The sequence below is a fragment of the Hemitrygon akajei genome, unplaced genomic scaffold, assembly GCF_048418815.1.
Source record: "Hemitrygon akajei unplaced genomic scaffold, sHemAka1.3 Scf000038, whole genome shotgun sequence".
Taxonomy (NCBI): domain Eukaryota; kingdom Metazoa; phylum Chordata; class Chondrichthyes; order Myliobatiformes; family Dasyatidae; genus Hemitrygon; species Hemitrygon akajei.
Genome location: NW_027331924.1, coordinates 9,669,363 through 9,691,317, shown reverse-complemented (window position 1 = coordinate 9,691,317; position 21,955 = coordinate 9,669,363). Strand labels below are relative to the sequence as shown.

General features: G+C 48.6%; 1 protein-coding gene across 2 annotated transcripts; it reads right to left on the bottom strand.

Annotated features, from left to right (window-relative positions):
• Positions 1–2,660: 2,660 nt before the first annotated feature.
• Positions 2,661–21,855, bottom strand: LOC140720222 (uncharacterized). 2 transcript variants are annotated; one of them, XR_012097130.1, is made up of 2 exons: positions 21,822–21,855; positions 2,661–2,884 (listed from the first exon to the last, which is right to left on the bottom strand). XR_012097130.1 is itself a non-coding variant. In XM_073035106.1 (2 exons), exon 2 carries the CDS (start codon positions 12,748–12,750, stop codon positions 11,152–11,154), a length of 1,599 nt encoding a protein of 532 aa, XP_072891207.1. In that variant the 5' UTR covers positions 12,751–13,220; positions 21,822–21,848; the 3' UTR covers positions 9,573–11,151. The 2 variants fall into 2 exon arrangements, 1 of the variants encoding a protein (XP_072891207.1); XM_073035106.1 differs by lacking the exon at positions 2,661–2,884 and adding an exon at positions 9,573–13,220 and having other exon boundaries at positions 21,822–21,848.
• Between the last annotated feature and the right edge of the window lie 100 nt (positions 21,856–21,955).

Below are 21,955 nucleotides of genomic sequence, written 5' to 3'. Positions count from 1 at the left end.
ATTTCTGTTGACACCCTCTGTGAAAACCCTTCCAACTCCTACACCACTCCCCATTTCTGTTAACACCCTCTGTGAAAACCCTTCCAACCCCTACACCACCCCCCATTTCTGTTAACACCCCCTGTGAAAACCCTTCCAATCCCTACACCACTCCCCATTTCTGTTAACACCCCCTGTGAAAACCCTTCCAACCCCTACACCACTCCCCATTTCTGTTAACACCCTCTGTGAAAACCCTTCCAACCCCTACACCACTCCCCATTTCCGTTAACACCCTCTGTGAAAACCCTTCCAACCCCTACACCACCCCCCATTTCTGTTAACACCCCCTGTGAAAACCCTTCCAACCCCTACACCACTCCCCATTTCTGTTAACACCCCCTGTGAAAACCCTTCCAACCCCTACACCACTCCCCATTTCTGTTAACACCCTCTGTGAAAACCCTTCCAACCCCTACACCACTCCCCATTTCTGTTACCACCCTCTGTGAAAACCCTTCGAACCCCTACACCACTCCCCATTGCTGTTAACACCCTCTGTGAAAACCCTTCCAACCGCTACACCACTCCCCATTTCTGTTAACACCCTCTGTGAAAACCGTTCCAACCCCGACACCACTCCCCATTTCTGTTAACACCTCCGATCCTTGCAGCCCTCACGATCTGTGAAAACCCTTCTGACCCTACACCCATCACCATTCTGTAAACCCGCCTCACCCCTCCGCCACTCGCCATCTCTGTAAAACCCTCCACCATCCACCCTGGTGCATTCAGGTGACAGCTGACCCGAGAAAGACACCGACTGTGGCAGGTGGCAGGGGATCACAAAACACATTCACACTGGCTGATTTAGTAAACCTACCGATTTGCATGGTGATCTTCACTAAACCTCTTCCTACCTTCCCATCTTTACTTTCCCCCTCCACTTTCTGCTTTCCACAAGGATTCCATTCGTCTCTTCCCACTAATCTCCCTACTGGAACATATCCTTGCAAGCGAGGGAAGTTCTACACACTCCCATTTTCTTTCCCTCTCAGCTCCATTCGTCCTTCCAGGTGAGTCAACACTTCACCTGTGAGTCTGTCAGGTTGATCTACTCTACCTGATACTGCTGGTTCAGCCTCCGCTATGTCAGTGAGGCCCAATGTAGATAGGGAGTCCACTTTGTCAATTACCTTTGCTCTGTCCACAACAAACGGAATTTCCCGGTCACAAACAGGCGAAAATCTGCAGATGCTGGAAATCCAAGAAACACAGGAGAAATTTTTTTGACGATTTCAATTTCCCTGGCTATGATCATCTTACTGTCACTGTGGATACCCCGTTCATGTACACCTCCCCCTCCCACCAGGAATGTCACAGAGCTCTCCGTTTCCTTCTGGACATCAGACCCAACGAGTTCCCCTCCACCACCACTGTCCTGCTCTTTGTTTCGCTTGTCTTCTTTGTTTGAGCTGAGCTCTACTCTCACTTCTTTCTGTCTCCTTGCAGTGAACTGGTGCTGGTCACGTGTGTGAATGATTTGGAGGGGAATGCAGATCGAACAATTAGTGAGATTGTGGATGACACCAGAACTGGTGTGTGGGGGAAATGGGGGTTGTCTGAGGTTACAGTGGGATGGAGACCAGCTGGGGAAGTGAGGGTTGTCTGAGGTTACAGTGGGATGGAGACCAGCTGGGGAAGTGGGCATAGGAGAGCAGCGGAACATTACTGTTACTCAAAAACAGGTCTTCAGGAGGTCAAAAAGACCATCATTCAGATGGAGAGACAGCTTCCCTTGGGGCTCTGGATTCACCAGACAAGACTGGTGCTGTGGTTCAGCTCATCAGGTTGGAGGGAACCAGGAATATAAGGTGTTGCTCCTCCCTCCTGAGCATCAGCTCATCAATTAGGGGAACAATTCGTGGAGCAGCTTCACACCATCCGTCCCAAGCAGAACCTCCCAGTGCCAAACATTTCAATACTGATTCCCATCCCTGTTCTGACATGTCGATCGATGGCCTCCTCTTGTGCCGGGATGAATTCCCCCGTCTGGGTGGAGATGCAACATTTTATATTCGGTCTGAGTACTCCAACCTGATGCGTGAATATTGATCTCGCCTTCTGATAGACCAAACCCACCCCCACCCCCGTCTTCCTCTATTCCACACTCTTACTTCTCACCTGCCTATTACATCCGCCGGGTCCCCTCCTCCTTCTCTCTCCCCTCTGGTGCACTCTCCTCACCTACCAGATTATTTCTTCTCCAACCCTTGACCTTTCCCATTCACCTGCCACCTTCCAGCTAGCCTCTTTCCCCTCCCCATATTTTATTCTGGCTTCTTCTGGGTACATCCAGCACCCAGGGCATGTCCTTTTCTTACTGTTACTATCAGGTAGGAGGTACAGGAGCCTGAAGGCACACACTAGGCGATTCAGGAACAGCTTCTTCCCCTCTGCCATCCGATTCCTGAATGGACATTACCTCACTTTTTTAATATAATGTATTTCTGTTTTTGCGTTTTTAAAATCTATTCAATATAAGCATATTGTAATTGGTTTATTTATTCATTACTATTATTTTTATTTCATTTATTATTATTACTTTAACAAAAAGAATGTTACTCCTCATGTATGAGAAGGATGTCAGAAATAAAGTCAATACATTCATCTGGATCGTGGGGCCGAGAGAGAGGGAAAGGACCCGGACTGTCCCGGGATGCGGATCCATGGTGTGTCGGCATCTCACAGTAATTGTCCCTCAGTCCCGGGAAATCTCCGCCCGTGGCGCCGCTCCGACATGCTGCCGTGTCAATGAGCCTTTCGTTTACCGAGCGCAGGCGTGATTTTCGGGAAGGTTTCGACCCTTACGCTTGCCTATGTGATCTCCTGGTCACGGCGAATCCTGGAGCGAACACGGGAGAGTCTGTGAATGTTGGAAATCCAAAGCCACTCACTCAAAACGCTGAAGGAACTCAGCAGCTCAGGCAGCATCTGTGCAAAAGAATAAACTGCCGGCGGTTCGGGACGAGTCCCTTCTTCAGCACTGAGAAGGACGGGGGAAACGCCAGAATCAAAAGGTGTGCAGTATAATCAGAGGGGAAAGGGATTAGCTAGAATGTGATAGTTGAAGCCAGGCGGGTGGGAAAGGTCAAGGGCTGGAGAAGGAAAATCTGATAGCAGCGGAGAGTGACCATAGAACATAGTAATCCACAGCACATTACAGGCGCTTCTGCCCACAATGTTGTGTCGACCATGGATCCTAATTCAGAATTTCCCTGCCGTATAGCCCTCTATTTTTAAGCTCCGTGTACGGTACCTATATAAGAGTCTCTTAACAGACCCTGTTGTATCCGCCTCTACCACCTTCACTGGAAATGCGTTCCATGCTCCCTTCTGTGTGTAAAACACACCTCTGACATCTCCCCTTGTACCTATTTCCAAGCACCTTAAAACGATGCCCCCTCGTGTTACCCATTTCAACACTGGGATAAAGCCTCTGGCTATCCACACTATCAAACCCCTCGGCATCTTATACACCTCTGTCAAGTAACCTCTCGTCCTCCGTCACTCCAAGAAGGAAAGGCCAAGTTCACTCAATCTATTCTCACAAGACATGCTCTCCAATGCAGGCAAGATCTTTGTAACGCTGCTCTGCACTCTCTCTGTAGTATCCACATCCTTCCTGTAGTGAGGCGACCAGAAATGAACAGAGTGCTCCAAGTGGTGTGGAACTAAGGGTTTATATCCCTGTAACATTGCCTCATGGCTCTTGAATTCAATCCCACAGTTGATGAAGTCCAACACACCATACGCCTTTCTAACAACACGGTCAACCTGCGGAGCAGCTTTGAGCTCCTATCGGACACAGATCCTCGACACTGCCAAGAGTTACACCATCGATATTTGGTTGGTCAAATTTGAAGACAGAATTTGCTAACTTGCAGTCCTCTGGTACTTCTCCCGTCCTGGTTGATAATGCAAAGATCATCGCCAGAGGCTCTGCAATTTTCTCCCTCTCTTCCCACAGTAGCCTGTGGTAGATCTCACCTGGCCCCAGTGACTGGTCTAACTTAATATCTTTCCAGTGCTCCAGCACGTCCTCCTTCTTAATGTCTATATACTCAAGCATTTCAATCCGCTGTAAGTCATCCCCACAATTGTGAAGGTCCCCTTCCCTGGTGAATACTGAAACAAACTATTCATTAAGTACCTCTGCTACCTGATCTAACTCAGGTATCGCACTCTATTGGTCCTATGATCACATTGCTCATCCTCTTGCTCTTCACAAACTTGGAGAATGCCTTGGTGTTTTCCTTAATCCTGCTCACCAAGGGCTTCTCATGGCCCCTTCTGGCTCTCCTAATTCACACTTACGCTCCTTCCAAGTAACCTCGTAATTCTCTAGAAATCCATCTGTACTCAGTTTATTGGAGCTTTCATAAGCTTTTCTGTTCTTCTCAACTAGATTTTCTACATCCTTTGTACACTATGGTACTTCTACCCCACCGTGTGCTCCCTGCCTCAATGGAACATACCTGTGCAGAACGCCATGCCAGTGTTCCCTGAACATTTGCGACATTTCTGCCGTGCATTTCCCTGAAAACACCTGCCCACAATGATTTGCAGGTAGTGATCCTGTGAAATTCATTGTCATGGCCGGCTCGGAGGCCGAGTCATCGGTTTGTCACGTACCCCGTCACCGGGTTACCGAACCAGCAGAAATGAAACACACTTTGGAGTCTGGTATTACTGTAGCTAATAGTGTTTATTAGTAAACTAAGCAATACAGTACTATAAAAATGCAAATATGTGAAACAGGTTAGCAATGATATGTACAGAAGTGTGGAAATAGGAATCAAAACCAAGCTCTTTCAAAGTCTAGGGGTAAATGGATAGTCTTACGATGGTGAAGAGTTCAGTTCAGTTTAGGTGGAGGGAGAGAGGGAGGGAGGGAGGGAGGGAGAGAGAGAGAGAGACACACACGTTACCATCGAACTGTCCGTTGGCTTCCTGTCCTGTTGTGGTCATCGACTATGACCATGTACGACCTTTCTTCAGTGGTGGACCTGTCACCCAGGCAAGGGTGGACACACAAACAAGCCCCCACCGGTCGCACCTTTCACACACTGTGAGCCCCTGATCCATCCTCCAAACCCCCACCTTCACATGGGTGCACAACGCTCTTTCAGTGTCCCGTGGTGTGTCTGCCTGCGTCTCAGCAGAGCTGCTTTTTATCATCACTTGCTGGACACCGGCTGTCCATCAAACCGGCTCCGCCTTGCTGACTGTGCAAGAATCTTACAAGCAGGCAAAAGTGTCCTTGGAGCAAAGGTAAACAATCAGCCAAGGAGCCATAATATTAAATCATGTCTCTCTGCCTCTCATCTGTGCCGGGCGCCTCCCCCCCCCCCCCTCTTCTCTCTCTCTCTCTCTCTCTCATTAGCAGCATAGTTCACAGGGGGGTCAACTTTCGACCCCATTTCAGCTTGGTTTGCTCATCACAGGTTTTATTTAAAACATAAGTTAATCAGTGCTTGATTATTAAGGATGTCAAAGGTTATGGGGAGAAGACAGGAGAAAGGGGTTGAAAAGGGAAATAAAATACTCTGGGACAAGTACAGAGAGAGGAAACATTAGAGGGAGATGTGTCAAGCACAGACAGATGGGACAGACTCAGATAGGGGTTCTTGTCCGGCACGGAGCAGTGGGGCTGAACACCGGTTCATTTTCCACTCTCGGACCTTCACTGAGACCATTTCTCATCAGTACATGTTTTACAAACAGTACATTTCAATAATCAAGCTCAACGTAAATCTATTATCAAAGTGTGTTAACCAGATGTTGTTGAACCATTCATTTTCTGGTTGGCAAGGCAACTCAATGCTCACCCCCAGCCTGGGGTACGGAATGGGACCAATTCCAGAGGGGGAGGGGTGGGTGAGTCTGGGTCTTTGAGAAGGAGACCTAACCTCATCCTCCTCATTCCCCTTCTCACTCTTCTCCCACTCAACCCGCTCTTCCTTACGCTCCATACCCACACTGCGTATGTTTGTGTGAGAGAGGGAGAGAACTGCCTGCTCCACCCTCCATCAACGATGCCACCCTCTCCCCCAATGCAGTCATATTATGCAACACCGCAAGCCTCGCTGGCTCAAATAATCTGAAAATCTTACACCTTCCCTCCTGCACCGATTCCTTAGTCTTCCTGTTTCTGGCACGTGGCACAGTGGCAATCCTAAGATTACAACCCTTGAACTTAGCACCCCACTCCCCGAACCCCTTTTGTTGAACCTCAATACTCCACCTGCCCATATCATTGGTAACCACATGGACCACCACGTTCACTGTTCCCCTTCCTTAAGAATGCTGAACACTCGACCAGAGATGTCCCGGACCCACGGCACAGGACCATCCTGAAATCTCGTTCTCACCCACAGAATCCAGTCCGTTTCCTTAATGGATGCATCACCTATCACACAGCTCGACTCTTCTCCCCTCTTCCCTTCTGAGTCACAGAGACAGAGACCCAGTGACTGTGACTTTCCCTGGCTGGATCACCCCCACACCCCGCAACCGTATCCAGAACGATACCCCAGTTGTTGAGGGGATGACCACAGGGGTACTCTGTATGGCTGTTTCACCCCTTTCCTTTCCCTGGCTGGATCACCCCCACACCCCGCAACAGTATCCAGAACGATACCCCAGTTGTTGAGGGGATGACCACAGGGGTACTCTGTATGGCTGTTTCACCCCTTTCCTTTCCCTGGCTGTCACCCAGTTTCCTGTGTCCTGCACTTTGGGTGTAACCACCTCTCTAAACATCCCATCTATCACCCCTGAAGCCTCCAGAATGATCTGGTGTTCATCCGGTTCCAGCCTCTTAATGCAGGTTGTTAGAAGCTGCAGCCGGATCCACTTCTCGAAGGTGTACTGATCGGGGGCACTGGAGGTGTCCCTGGTTTCCCACATCCCACAAGAGGAGCTTTCCACTACCCCGTCCGTAATCTCTATTGTTCTCATTGAGAAACTGAAAAGAAGGGGGCAAAAAATCTCTACCTTCAGCTTAACTATACCTTCTGTGACTGAAGGCTCCCATCACTGACAGCTAAAGCCTCAGAATCTCCACTCGGACTCCATTCACTCTGACACTGACCGCTCCACTCGGAATCCATTCACTCTGACACTGACCGCTCCACTCGGACTCCATTCACTCTGACACTGACCGCTCCACTCGGACTCCATTCACTCTGACACTGACCGCTCCACTCGGACTCCATTCACTCTGACACTGACCGCTCCACTCGGACTCCATTCACTCTGACACTGACCGCTCCACTCGGACTCCATTCACTCTGACACTGACCGCTCCACTCGGACTCCATTCACTCTGACACGGACCGCTCCACTCGGACTCCATTCACTCTGACACTGACCGCTCCACTCGGACTCCATTCACTCTGACACTGACCGCTCCACTCGGACTCCATCCACTCTGACACTGACCGCTCCACTCGGACTCCATTCACTCTGACACTGACCGCTCCACTCGGACTCCATTCACTCTGACACTGACCGCTCCACTCGGACTCCATTCACTCTGACACTGACCGCTCCACTCGGACTCCGTTCACTCTGACACTGACCGCTCCACTCGGACTCCGTTCACTCTGACACTGACCGCTCCACTCGGACTCCGTTCACTCTGACACTGACCGCTCCACTCGGACTCCATTCACTCTGACACTGACCGCTCCACTCGGACTCCATTCACTCTGACACTGACCGCTCCACTCGGACTCCATTCACTCTGACACTGACCGCTCCACTCGGACTCCATTCACTCTGACACTGACCGCTCCACTCGGACTCCATTCACTCTGACACTGACCGCTCCACTCGGACTCCATTCACTCTGACACTGACCGCTCCACTCGGACTCCATTCACTCTGACACTGACCGCTCCACTCGGACTCCATTCACTCTGACACTGACCGCTCCACTCGGACTCCATTCACTCTGACACTGACCGCTCCACTCGGACTCCATTCACTCTGACACGGACCGCTCCACTCGGACTCCATTCACTCTGACACTGACCGCTCCACTCGGACTCCATTCACTCTGACACTGACCGCTCCACTCGGACTCCATTCACTCTGACACTGACCGCTCCACTCGGACTCCATTCACTCTGACACTGACCGCTCCACTCGGACTCCATTCACTCTGACACTGACCGCTCCACTCGGACTCCATTCACTCTGACACTGACCGCTCCACTCGGACTCCATTCACTCTGACACTGACCGCTCCACTCGGACTCCATTCACTCTGACACTGACCGCTCCACTCGGACTCCATTCACTCTGACACTGACCGCTCCACTCGGACTCCATTCACTCTGACACTGACCGCTCCACTCGGACTCCATTCACTCTGACACTGACCGCTCCACTCGCTCCTGCCCAACTTTCAGTTCTTGCTGAGCAAACCCAAATGCTGACTGGCCGCTGCTCAAAGGTCCAACGGAAAAAAACTGCTGCAAGGCTCCGCCTTTAATCTTCGACTGAAGACCATATGCCATAGAAACATAGAAAACCTACAGCACAATACAGGCTGTGCCGAACATGCCCTTACCTCAGAAATTGCCTAGGGTTACCCATAGCCCTCTGTTTGTCTTCGAGCCTTCTATTGCTCTAACGTCAGCAAAGTTTCCTCAAGGGGAAATCTTGCCTGACAAATCTGTTGGCATTCTTGGAAGAAGCAACAAGCAGGATCGACAAAGGAGAATTTGTTTCCTCAAGTGAAACTCCTGCTGGAAAAGCAACCCGAATGAAGAAATAGATGTTGTATACTTGGATTTTCAGAAGGCCTTTGACAAGGTGCAACACACTAGGCTGCTGAATAAACCCACGGTATTACAGTGGAGACTCTAGCATGGATTAAACAGTGGCTGTGCCATAAGGTGGGCGTTGGGAACGGACCCAAATGCAAGACACAGACACTGAAGTACTAGGGAGAGGACTAGGTGTATCAGGAAAGTGGGGAAGAAACGACACTGGACATGACACAGGCCCTGGACAAGACTAGGTGACAGGGCATGGGCTAGGACTAGAGTAGGAAGGTGATACCTAGATGAGGAACTAAGAACTGGGAACTAGGAACCTGGACAAGGATTCCGAGCCGGAGACTGGACGGGGACCTGGAACCTGGGTCTTGACTCGGGCTCGGACTCCGGATCCAGACGAGGACTGGACGTGGCAAGGTAACAGGACTGGGACCCTCCTCGGAGCCTTGAACATGGACTGGAAACCTCCTCGGAGACTTTGACCTGGACTGGACTTGACTCGAAGCCTGAGACTTGGACTGGACTTGGACACGGAGCAACAAACAACGACAGTCCACTCGAGTAGCGGCAAACAGTCTTCCTACTGAGCCTTGGACTCGAGCATGGGAACACAGAACACAGAGCCAGGACCCCTCCTTGGAGCCAGGACGTAGGGCCGGGGCTTTACATAGAGTCAGGACCCCTCCTTGGAGATAGGATGTAGGGCTGGGGCTTTACATAGAGCCAGGACCCCTCCTTGGGGACAGGACGTAGGGCCGGGGCTTTACATAGAGTCAGGACCCCTCCTTGGGGACAGGACGTAGGGCCGGGACTCATACACGGACACTAAACACGGGGACACAAAGAGACAGTTCCAAGCTCCTAGATAGATAGTTTCTTCTGTTGGCGGGGCAAGGCTCCAGTCTCACTCCAGCGGTTAAACTTGACAGTGATAACAGGGGAGGACGCAGGTGAGGTTGCAGGCAAGGCTTCAGGCGTGGGTTGCTGATAGAAGGGGAAGGGAAGGGAACAGTCCAGCCTCAGGCCTGTCTTACCCAACGGAGGCAAGGCGAGCATACTGTCAAGACGAACCCCACAGAGGAGAGAACAGGATACTGACAAGATGAACCAGCAACCACACTTGAACCCAGGGCCACTTATATTCCAGCCCCAATTTGAGAATCAGGTGCCTGTGATTAAGCCCAAATGAAACAATGGACAGCCAGAAGACCCGGAGTCCAGAGTCCACGGACCGGACCGTGAACCGGAACGCAGACGTCACGGACTGGACCATGACAAGCTGAATGGTAGGAGGCAAAGACTGGGGATAAAGGGTGCCATCTCTGGTCGGCTGCCAGTTACTAGTGGCATTCCTCAGGGCTCTGTGTTCGGACTGGTGATTTGTGTTATATTCCAATAGTTTGGAAGACGGAATTGCTGGCTTTGTCACAAGGTTTGCAGACGATATGAAGACATGAGGAGGGGCAGGTAGTTTTCGGTAGAGAGGGTACAGAAGGACTGAGATAGATTTAGAGAATGGGAAAAAAACAGCAGATGGAATACAGTGCTGGGAAGTGTATGTTCATGCATTTTGGTAGAAGAAATGAAAGTGTTAACTTCTTCGAATTGGGCAGAAAATACCAAACAACTGAGGTGCAAAGGGACACGGGGAGTCCATGTTCAGGATTCCCTAACAGCTAATTTGCAGGTTGAGTCTGTGGTCTGGAAGGCAAATGCAACGTCAGCATTCATTTCCAGAGATCTACAATATATAAGCAAGGATGTAATTTGGGAAGTTGGTAATCACTGGTGAGGCCTCACTTGGAGTACAGGTTTGGGCCGCTTATCTTGGAAAGGATGTGCTGAAACTGGAGAAGGTTCAAAGTATGTTCACAAAAACAGATTCCAGGATTGAATGGATTGTCATATGAAGAGCGTTCAATGGGCCTGAGCCTGTATCAGCAGAGGAATCAGGGCTGATCTCATTGAAACTTATCAAACTGTGGAAGGGCTTGATCGAGTGGATGTGGAAAGGATGTTTCCTGTGGTGGAAGAGTCTACGACCAGGGAACAGAGCATCAGAATAGAGGGGTGTCCTTTCAGAACGGAGATGACAGAGAACGGACAGAGTGGTGAATCTGCGGAATTCCGTGCCACAGGCAGCTGTGTGTGGAGGCCAATTCTTTATGTACATTTAGGGCAGAGGTGGATAGAATCTTGATTGATCCGGGCATGAAGGGATACGGGGGCAAGACAGGTGATTGGAGCAGAGGGGAAATTTGGATCAGCCACGATAAAATGACAGAACAGACTCGATGGGGTAAACAGCCTCATTCTGGTCTTATATCTTATGGTCTGACGGTCTGTCCCCAGTGTGAACTCGCTGATGCAGCTTCAAGTCAGATGACCAAGTGAATCCCTTCCCACAATCTGAGAAAGTGAATGGTTTCTCCCCGGTATGAACTAACTGGTGTCTCTGCAGCTTGGATGACCGAGTGAATCCCTTCCCACATTCAGGGCAGGTGAATGGCCTCTCCCCAGTGTGGATTCGCTGATGTGTCAAAAGGGTGGATGAGTGAGCGAATGCCTTCCCACAATCTGAGCAGGTGAACGGCCTCTCCCCAGTGTGGATACGCTGATGTGACAAAAGGTTGGATGACTGAGTGAATCCCTTCCCACATTGAGAGCAGGTGAATGGCCTCTCCCCAGTGTGAACCAGCTGGTGTCTCTGTAGGGTGGATGAGTGAGTGAATCCCTTCCCACACACAGAGCAGGTGAACGGCCTCTCCCCAATGTGAACTCGCAGATGTATTTTCAAGTCCGATGACCCAGCAAACTCCTTCCCACAGTCTGAGCAGGTGAACGGCCTCTCCCCAGTGTGAACTCGCTGATGCACTTTCAAGCCAGATGATCGAGCGAACTCCTTTCCACAGTCTGAGCAGATGAACGGTTTCTCCCCAGTGTGAACTAACTGGTGCCTCAGTAGACGAAATGACAGAGTGAATCTTTTCCCACAGTCTGAGCAAATGAATGGTTTCTCCCCAGTGTGAAAGCACTGATGTGTGTTCAGTTCAGATGACCGAATGAATCGCTTCCCACAGTCCGAGCAGGTGAACTGCCTCTCCCCAGTATGAACTCGCTGATGTATTTTCATGTCAGATGACAGAGTGAATCTCTTCCCACATTCAGAGCAGCTGAATGGTTTCTCCCCAGTGTGAAATCGTTGATGTACGCTCAGCTGAGCTGCACGAGCGAACTCCTTCCCACAGTCTGAGCAAGTGAACGGTTTCTCCCCAGTGTGAATTCGCTGATGTTCCTTCAGTTGAGATGAACGTGTGAATCCTTTCTCACATACGGAGCAGGCAAACGGTTTCTCCCCGGTGTGAACCAGCCAGTGTGTCTGTAGTTTGGATGACTGAGTGAATCCCTTCCCACATTCAGAGCAGGTGAATGGCCTCTCCCCAGTGTGAACCAGCAAGTGTCTCTGTAGTTTGGATGAGTGAGTGAATCCTTTCCCACATTCAGAGCAGGTGAACGGACTCACCCCAGTATGAACTCGCTGATGTACCTTCAGGTCAGATGACCGAGTGAATCCCTTCCCACATTCTGAGCAGCTGAACGGTTTCTCCCCAGTGTGAACCAGCTGGTGTTCCTGTAGTTGAGATGACCGAGTGAATCCCTTCCCACATTCTGAGCAGATGAACGGTTTCTCCCCAGTGTGAACCAGCTGGTGTCTCAGTAGGTGAGATGACCGAGTGAATCGCTTCCCACATTCAAAGCAGGTGAACGGCCTCTCCCCAGTGTGAACTCGCCCGTGTACCTTCAGTTGAGATGACGAAGTGAACTCCTTCCCACAGTCTGAGCAGGTGAACGGCATCTTCTCAGTGTGAACTGGTGACGTTTGTTCAGTTGAGATGACTAAATGAATCCGTTTCGCCATTCAGAGGTGGGGAAAGGCCATGGCACCGTGTGAACTTGCTGGTGTCTCTGTAGTGTGGTTGATTGTGTCAGTGCCTTCCCACAGTCTGAGAAACGTCTCCTCACTGGTGAATTTTTGGATATATCTTCAGCATCGATGACAGAATGAATTGCTTCCCACAGTCAGAACAGGCAGAGCATCTCACTGTGGTGTGAACTTGCTGATGTATCTTCAGGCTGGATGACTGAGTAGTTCCCCTCCCTCAAACAGAGCAGGTGGATGGTCTCTCCCCACGGTGAACTCACTGGCGTGTCTGTGGGTAGGCTGTGAGTGAATCCCTTCCCACACTGAGAGAAGGAGAATGATATCCCACTACGATCAATCATCTGGCTATTCAGACAGTCAGACGTTTGAATCCCTTGTACACTCAATGCAGTTGAAGAACTGATCTCCAGTGAACAAATGCTGGTGTGTTCTCAGTACCCCGGTTCCTGTGGATAACACGGAGTTACAACAGAAAACTTCATTTCAGACACAGATACAATTCCAACTGGAATGAGGTTCATCTTTATCTCCTAAGATCAACAACAATGCAAAATACATCAATGGGTGAAGGAGAATATTTCAGGTGGGATTTTAGTCTGTGGTGAAAACACAGCCGGTCCAGCCTGCTCAGACATTTAATTAGATCATGGCAGATCTGGCCATGGACTCATCTCCATCGACCTGCCGTTTTGCCATAACCCTTAATTCCCCTACGATGCAAAAATCTATAAAACGTTGTCTCACATACATTTACTGAGGTCGCCTCCACTGCTTCATTAGGCAGAGAAACCCACAGACTCACCACTCTCTGGGAAAAACAGTTCCTCCTCCTCTCCATCCCACATCCCCCAATCTTGAGGCAATGTCCTCTTGTAATAGCCTCACCTACCAGTGGAAGCAACTTCCCTGCCTCTGGCTTATCTACCCCTTTCATAATTTTACATGTTTCTGTAAGATCTCCTGTCAATGTGAGCTGTGGCATCACAATTTTACCCAGATCAACTCAAGCTGGAGCAACTCAACCTGAGATATACCCCGGGCTACTGTGGGAAGCGAGGTAGGAGATTGCTGAGCCTCTGGCAATGACCTTTGTATTACCACTCAGGAAGGGAGATGTAGCAGAGGATTGGAAGACATTGTTCCCTTGTTAAGGGAATGGAGTAGAGGGAACCCAGAAATTATAGACCAGTGAGTGGAGAGTGCCCCAGTGGCCATCTCCCTCAGTAATCGTTACCTCGCTTTGGATGTGGTTGAGGGGGATGACCTGACAGAGGACGACCATGACGATCGGGTCTCTGGCACTGAGCCTGGTTCCGTGGTGTAGAAGGGAAAGAGGAAGATGAGGAATGCGGTAGTCACAGGATTCAATAGTGAGGGGAACGGACAGGAGGTTCTGCAAGCCTGACAGAGATACACGCATGGTGTGTTGCCTCCCAGGTGCCAGGGTACGGGATCTCTCAGATCGAGTGCAGTGTATTCTGAAGGGAGAGGGTGACCAACCAGAAGTCTCGGTACACGTTGGTATAAATGACACAGGTAGACAAAAGGAGGAGGGCGTGAGGAGAGAATTCAGGGAGTTCGGTAGGAAGCTGAAAGGCAGGACCTCTAGGGTAGTAACCTCGGGATTGCTGCCTGTGCCACGTGCTAGCGAGAGCAAGAATAGCATGATCAGGGGTATTAACGTGTGGCTGAGAGACTGGTGTAAGGGGCAGGGCTTCAAATTCCTGGATCACTGGGGCCTCTTCTGGGCGAGGTACGACCTGTACAAAGAGGACGGGTTACACCTGAACCCGAAGGGGTCCAATATCCTAGCCAGCACATTTAATAGAGCTGTTAGGGAGGGTTTAAACTGATTTGGCTTGGGGATGGGAATCGGAGTGATGGGGCTGAGGAAAAGGGAAACAGAAATAAATCGAAGATCGCGTACAACAGAGATTGTAGAAAGAACAGTCAGGAGATGAGGCTTAATCAAAGCCAGTGGCATGAGGAACAGGGCAATAGAGATGTGGGGCAGTTAAAACAGAAAGCAACAAATCCTGGGCTGAGAGTGTTATTTGAATGTACAGAGAATGAGGATTAAAATGGACGATCTTGAAATTCAGCTGCAGATTGGCAAATTGGACAATCTCTGAAACTTGGATAAAAGGTGGCTGCCGTTGGGAGTTGAACGTCCAAGATTACACGGTGTATCATAATGATAGGTTACTGGGCAGAGAGGGTGGTGTGGCTCTATGGATAAAAATAATATTAAATCATTGGAAAGAGATGACATAGGATTGTAAGGTGTAACCGTCTAACCATATAACAATTACAGCACGGAAACAGGCCATCTCAGCCCTTCTAGTCCATGCGGACGCTTACACTCACCTAGTCCCACCGTCCCACACTCAGCCCATAACCCTCCATTCCTTTCCTGTCCATGTACCTATCCAATTTTACTTTAAATGACAATACCAAACCTGCCTCTACCACTTCTACTGGATGCTCCTTTCACACAGCTACCATTCTCTGAGTAATGACATTCCCCCTCGTGTTACCCTTAAACTTTTGCCCCCTAACTCTCAACTCAGGTCCTCTTGTTTGAATCTCCCCTACTCTCAATGGAAAAAGTCTATCCACGTCAACTCGATCTATCCCCCTCATTATTCTAAATACCTCTATCAAGTTCCCCCTCAACCTTCTACGCTCCAAAGAATAAAGACCTAACTTGTTCAGCATTTCCCTGTAACTTACGTGCTGAAACCCAGGTAACATTCTGATAAATCTTCTCTGTACTCTCTATATTTTGTTGATATCTTTCCTAAAATTCGGTGACCAGAACTGTACACAATACTCCAAATTCGACCTCACCAATGCCTTGTACAGTTTTAACATTACATCCCAATTCCTGTACTCAATGCTCTGATTTATAAAGGCCAGCAGACCAAAAACTTTCCTCACCATCTTATCCACATGATAGGGTCATGAGTCTCTATGGGTTGAGTTAAATGGCAAGGGTAAAAGGACCCTAATGGCAGTTGTCTAAACAGCAGTCGGGATGTGGATTACAGGAGATAGAAAAGGCCTGTCAGAAAGGCAATGTCATGATAATCATTGGCGATTTTAACATGAAAGTGAATTAGGAGGACCTCAAGAGAAAGAATTTGTAGAATGTCTGAGGGATGGTTTTTAAGAACAGCTGGTTGTTGAGCCCACTAGGGGATAGGCTGTGCTGGACTGGGTCATGTGCAATGATCTGGAGGTGATAAGACAGCTTAAGGTTAAGGAACCCTTAGGGAACAGTGATCACAATATGATCAAATTCACGTTTAAAATTTGAGAGGGAAAAAATAAAATCCAATTTGTCAGTATTTCAGTGGAATAAAGGAAATTACAATGGACGAGAGGGGAACTGGCTGCAGTTGACTGAAAAGGGACATTTGCAGGAAGGACAGCACAGTAGAAATGGGTGGAGTCTCTGCGAAAAAGGAGGGAAATGCAAGGCAGATATATTCCAAATAAGAAGAAACTTTCAAAGGGAAGAAGGACACTACTGTGGCTGACAAGTGAAGTCAGAGCCAAAGTAAAAGCAAAAGAGGACATACAAGGAAGCTTGAGCTAATGGGAAGATAGAAGATAGGGAAGCTTTTAAAAACTTGCAGAAGAAAACAGAAGGTCATTCGGAAGGAAAAGATGAATTATGAGAAGAAGCTGGTGACTAATATAAAAGAAGATATGGAAAGCATTTTTTAAGTATATAAAGGGTAAAAGAAAGTCGAGGGTAGATATAGGACCAATACAAAATATCGCTGGAGTTACTGTAATGAGAGTTGCTGAGAAGTAAGAGGAACTGAATGCGTACCAGACATTCAAGAGTATCAGGGAAGTGAAGTTTGTGCAGTGCAAATTACGACTCAGAAGGTGCTCTGGAAGTTTAATGGTCTGAGGGTGGATAAATTTCCAGGACATGATGGAATGCACCCTCGGGTTCTGATGAAAATAGCTGGAGAGATTGCGGAGGCATTAACAACGATCTTTCAAGAATCGATAAATTTTGGCATTATACCAGATGACTGGAAAATCGCAAATGTTACTCCGCTATTTAAGAAGGGTCAGAGGCAACAGAAAGGGAACTATAGACCTGCTAGCATGACATCAATGGCTGGCAGTTGATGGAATCGATTGTTAGGGATGAGATTATGGAGTACCTGGAGGCGTATGACAAGATAGGCCAAAGCCAGCATGGTTTCCTGAAAGGAAAATCCTGCCTGACAAACCTACTGCAATTCTTTGAGGAAATTACAAGCAGGGTAGACAAAGGAGATGCAGTAGACGTGGTGTACTTGGATGTTCAGAAGGCCTTTGACAATGTGCTGCACACGAGGCTGCTTAGCAAGATAAAAGCCCATGGTATGACAGGGAAGTTATTAAAGTGGGTGGTGCATTGGCTGGTCGGCAGAAAACAGAGAGTGGGAATAAAGGATCCTATTCTGGCTGGCTTCCTGTTACCAGTGGAGTTCCACAGCGGTCAGAGTCGGGACCGCTGCTTTTTACGATACATGTCAATGATTTTGACTATGGTATTAAAGGATTTATGGCTACATTTCCTGATAGTGTTGAGGAAACAGAGAGCCTGCAAAGAGACTTAGATAGTTTAGGGGAATAACAAAGAAGGAGTAAGTGAAATACAATGTTGGAAAGTGTGTGGTCATGCACTTTGGTAGAAGAAATAAATGGGCAGACTATGATTTAGATGGGGAGAGAATTCAAAATGCAGAGATGCAAAGAGACTTGGGAGTCCTTGTGCTAGATACACTAAAGGTGAACCTCCAGGTTGAGCCGGTTGTGAATAAGGCAAAATTCTAGAGGTATAGAATATAAGAGCAGTGATGTGATGTTGTGGCTTTATAAGGCACTCGGGAGACCACACTTGGGAGTATTGCGTACAGGATTGGGCTCCTCATTTTGGAAAGGATATATTGACATTGGTGATGGCTCAGAGAAGATTCACGAGAATGATTCCAGGTATGAAATGGTTACTGCAATGAAATCTTAAGTTTTATTCATTATGGACTGTGCCTTTAAGAATCATGCCTGTAAGAGAGAGAGAGACGTACAGCGCAAGTAGAGGGAGAGGGTGGAGAGAGGGGGAGAGAGGGAGGAGAGAGGGGGAGGGAGGGAGGAGAGAGGGGAGGGAGGGGGAAGAGAGGGGGAGAGAGAGAGGGAGAGAGAGAGAGAGAGAGAGAGAGAGAAAGAACGAGAACGCTACATGATGGACAGCTGCTGTTCAGCACACCAGCATTTAAACAAGCGTCACTGTCTCTTTCGTGGGACACGCAGATGCACAAAGGCTGGTGGCGGAATTGCCACTGAACTTTTCAGTGCCCACAAGGGTGGGGCTGAGGATCGATTAAGAGGAATCGATCCATGACTATTAGGGCGTTTGAGGGCAACCCTGTGGAATCTACCGGTGTGTCTAACCCTTGCCTGGGTTGGTAGATTATCACTTGAAGATGGCGCTCTTAAGCTGGTCACGTTTGGCTAACTTAGAAGATTTGGAGGACATCGAGGAGGATTGACAACATCTGTTTACTTGGATTACACATCTCTCTCTCTCTCTCTCTCACTTCAATCCCGTGGACCGAATTGAATTTCCTTACCACACCATCGTAAGACTGTATCATTTACCACCTAAGCTTGAAGAAGTCCGGGGATTTATACATTTACACCTGTATATGCATAACAGCGTTAACTCTTGATTTACCTGGTTTAAGTTACTAAATGATGTGGTTACTAATAAAACAGTGTTTTGTTAACAGCAAAACCAGACTCCAGGCGTTCCACTGCTGCTGAGACTTTTGTGTTCGTAACAGTTACCGCATGAGGAACGTCCGGCAGCTCTTGAGCTGTAATCCCTGGAGTTCAGGAGAATGAGGGAGTTCTCACAGAAACACTCTGAACATTAAAAGGCCTGAACAGATTAGATATGGAAAAGTTATTTCCCATGGTAGGGGAGTCTAGGACAAGAGGGCACGACTTCAGCATTGAAGGACGACCTTTCAGAACTGAGATGCAGAGAAATTACTTTAGTCTGAGGGTTGTAAATCTGTGGAATTTGTTGCCACGAGCGGCTGTGGAGGCCAAGTCATTGGGTGTATTTAAGGCAGAGATAGATAGTTTCTTGATTAGCCAGGGCATCGAAGGGTATTGGGTGAAAGCAGGGGAATGCGGATGACTGGAAGAATTGGATCAGCCCATGATTGAGTGACGGTGCAGTCTCGATGGGCCAAATGGCCTACTTCTGCTCCTGTATCTTATGGTCTTATGGAGTCTTGCTTCAGTGGTGGGCAAGTGGTTGGAGAAGATCCTGGGAGGCAGGACTTGAGACAATTGGAGAGACATAATCTGATCAGGGATAGTCAGCATGGCTTTGTTAAGGGCAGGTCATGCCTTACGAACCAGATTGAATTCTTTGAAGATGCAACAAAGCACAGTGATGAAGGTAGAGCATTGGATGTAGTGGGCATGGCTTTCAGTAAGACTTTTGATAAGGTTCCTCAAGCAAAGCTCATTGAGAAATTAATGAGGCAAGGATCCAAGGTGACCTTGCTTTGTGGATCCAGAATTGGCTTGCCCACAGAAGGCAAAGGGTGGATGTAGATGCTGTATGAAGGACGGTGACCAGTGCTGTTCAGCAGGGATCTTTTCTGGGACCCCTCCTCTTTGTAATTTTTACAAATGACCTTGATGAGGAAGTAGTGTTTAAGATGATGAGAGGCATGATCATGTGGATAGTCAGAGGCTTTTTCCCAGGTCGGAAATGGTTGCCACAAGAGGACACAGGTTTCATGTGCTGGGGAGTAGGTACAGAGGAGATGTCAGTCGCAAGTCTTTTAATCAGAGAGTGGTGAGTGTGTGGGATGGGCTGCTGGCAACGGTGGTGGAGGCAAATATGATAGTGTCTTTGAAGAGACTTTTGGATAGGTACATGGAGCTTAGTAAAATAGAGGGCTAACTGGGCCGAAGGGCCTGTATCGTGCTGTAGGTTTCCTATGTTTCTAAAAGGGTGGGTTTGTAAGTTTGTCGATGACACAAATGTTGGGGTTGTTGTGGATAGTCTGGAGGTTACAGCCGGACATCAATAGGATGCAGAACTGGGCTGAGAAGTGACAGATGGGGTTCAATCCAGTGGTTCCTTTCAGTAGGTCACATTTGAAGAAAGAATACAACATTAATGTTAGGACTCTTGGCAGGGTGGAGGATCAGTGAGATCTTGGGGTCCGTGTCAATCGTGCACACAAAGCTGCTGGGCAGGTTGACAGTGTTGTTAAGAAGGCCTTCATCAACAATGGGACCTAGTTCAAATGCCAGAGGTAACTTTACAGATATAAGGCCTTCGTTAGACCTCACTTTTGGCACTGTGTTCAGTTCTGGTCCCCTCAATACAGGAAGGACGTGGATACTATATACAGAGGATAGAGGAGATTTACAGATATAAGGACTTAGTTAGACCTCTCTTTTGGTACTGTGTTCAGTTCTGGTCTCCTCAATACAGGAAGGTCGTGGATACTATAGACAGAGGGCAGAGGAGATTTACAGATATAAGGCCTTAGTTAGACCTCACTTTTGGTACTGTGTTCAGTTCTGGTCCCCTCAATACAGGAAGGACATGGATACTATCGACAGGGCAGAGGAGATTCACAGATATACGGCCTTAGTTAGACCTCACTTTTGGCACTGTGTTCAGTTCTGGTCCCCTCAATACAGGAAGGACGTGGATACTATAGACAGAGGGCAGAGGAGGTTTACAAGGATGTTGTATGGATTGGAGAGCATGCCTCATGTGAATAGGTTGAGTGAACGTCGGAGCGACGGAAGATGAGAGGCGACCTGATAGAGGCGAATAAGACGATGAGGGGCATTGATCGTGTGGATAGCAAGAGGCTTTTTCCCAAGATTGATATGGCTAACATGGGGGGGGGGGGAGGGAGGGTGGGCATAGTTTTATGGTGCTTGGAAGTAGGTACAAGGGTGATGTCAGAGGTATGTTTTTCACACAAAGGGTGGGTACAATAGGACCTTTTAAGAGACTTTTAGATAGGTACATGGAGCTTAGAAAAATAGAGGGCTATGTGGTAGAGAAATTGTAATTACACTGTGGATTTCCGTCTCTCTATGAACTCCTCATCTTCTAACAAGGCACGGATCAGTCATCCTGGCTGACCATCAAATTCTCTGACTGTATTCCTGTCTGGATGAGGATGTTTCTGCATTCAATCAACCTGTGACTTGGCTCAATTTGTCTCTGTCCTTTGGGATTATTTCAAGTTCTGGCCATGCTCCACAACACTACAAAGAGCAATTGTCACAACATATAGAATCCCGGAGATTTTCTAATTACTCGGATCCCCACCCCAGCTGATTGACAGTGATGAATCCATTAATGTCAATGCCAGCAATCTTGAATGGGAGGGCAGCAGTTATTCTCATTGGAGTGTGGCACTTTTGTGATGTGAAAGCCACAAGTCATTTGTCCTGGAGGATAAAGGAGTTATTTACCCAGCGGTAACTAAATCTGACGGAAGGATTTTTTTTTTTGCCATACAGCACTAATTGACAATTTAATTGATTGGAAGGTAGACTTTTCATCCAAGATTAACTAGGAAATACATTTTTGTTCCGAATTACTAATCCTTGCATGTATACAGCTGGACCTCGGCAGTGTTTGAGAGAGAGATTCGCTCACATTTCCTCCCGACTGTACCGGGACAACGCTGGCAGAGTCACGCATGGCTGCCTCTTTACCCAAAAGGCCGCACGAGCGAGAAACCTGTCTGTCAGCCACCGAACGATCTAGCGATGCGCATGCGCCACAGAAATGGCGGAGGCTCCAGCGCTCGTCAGCTGAAAGCTCCCCGGGGCCCGGGTACGGATCGTGGGGCAGAGGAAGAGGGAACCGACCGGGACTGTCCTGGGGTGCAGGACCAGTGCGGCAGGAGCTCACAGTAATAGCCCTTCAATCGCGTTTCAGACACCGGAGATTAATGCCCTCCCGGAGACCCTCCTACCTGCAGCCAGTCCTTGTGAGCCTCTCGTCTACTGAGCGCATGCGCAATAGTTCGGACCGCCTCAGACCTCTGCGCATGCGCATGTGAGCAAACGAGGAAAATCTGCAGATGCGGAAATCCAAAGCAACACACGG

What these genes read in the sequence shown, in the direction of transcription:
- LOC140720222 (XM_073035106.1), bottom strand. Translation starts at nt 12,750, where the DNA reads ATGGCGAAACGGATTCATTTAGTCATCTCAACTGAACAAACGTCACCA.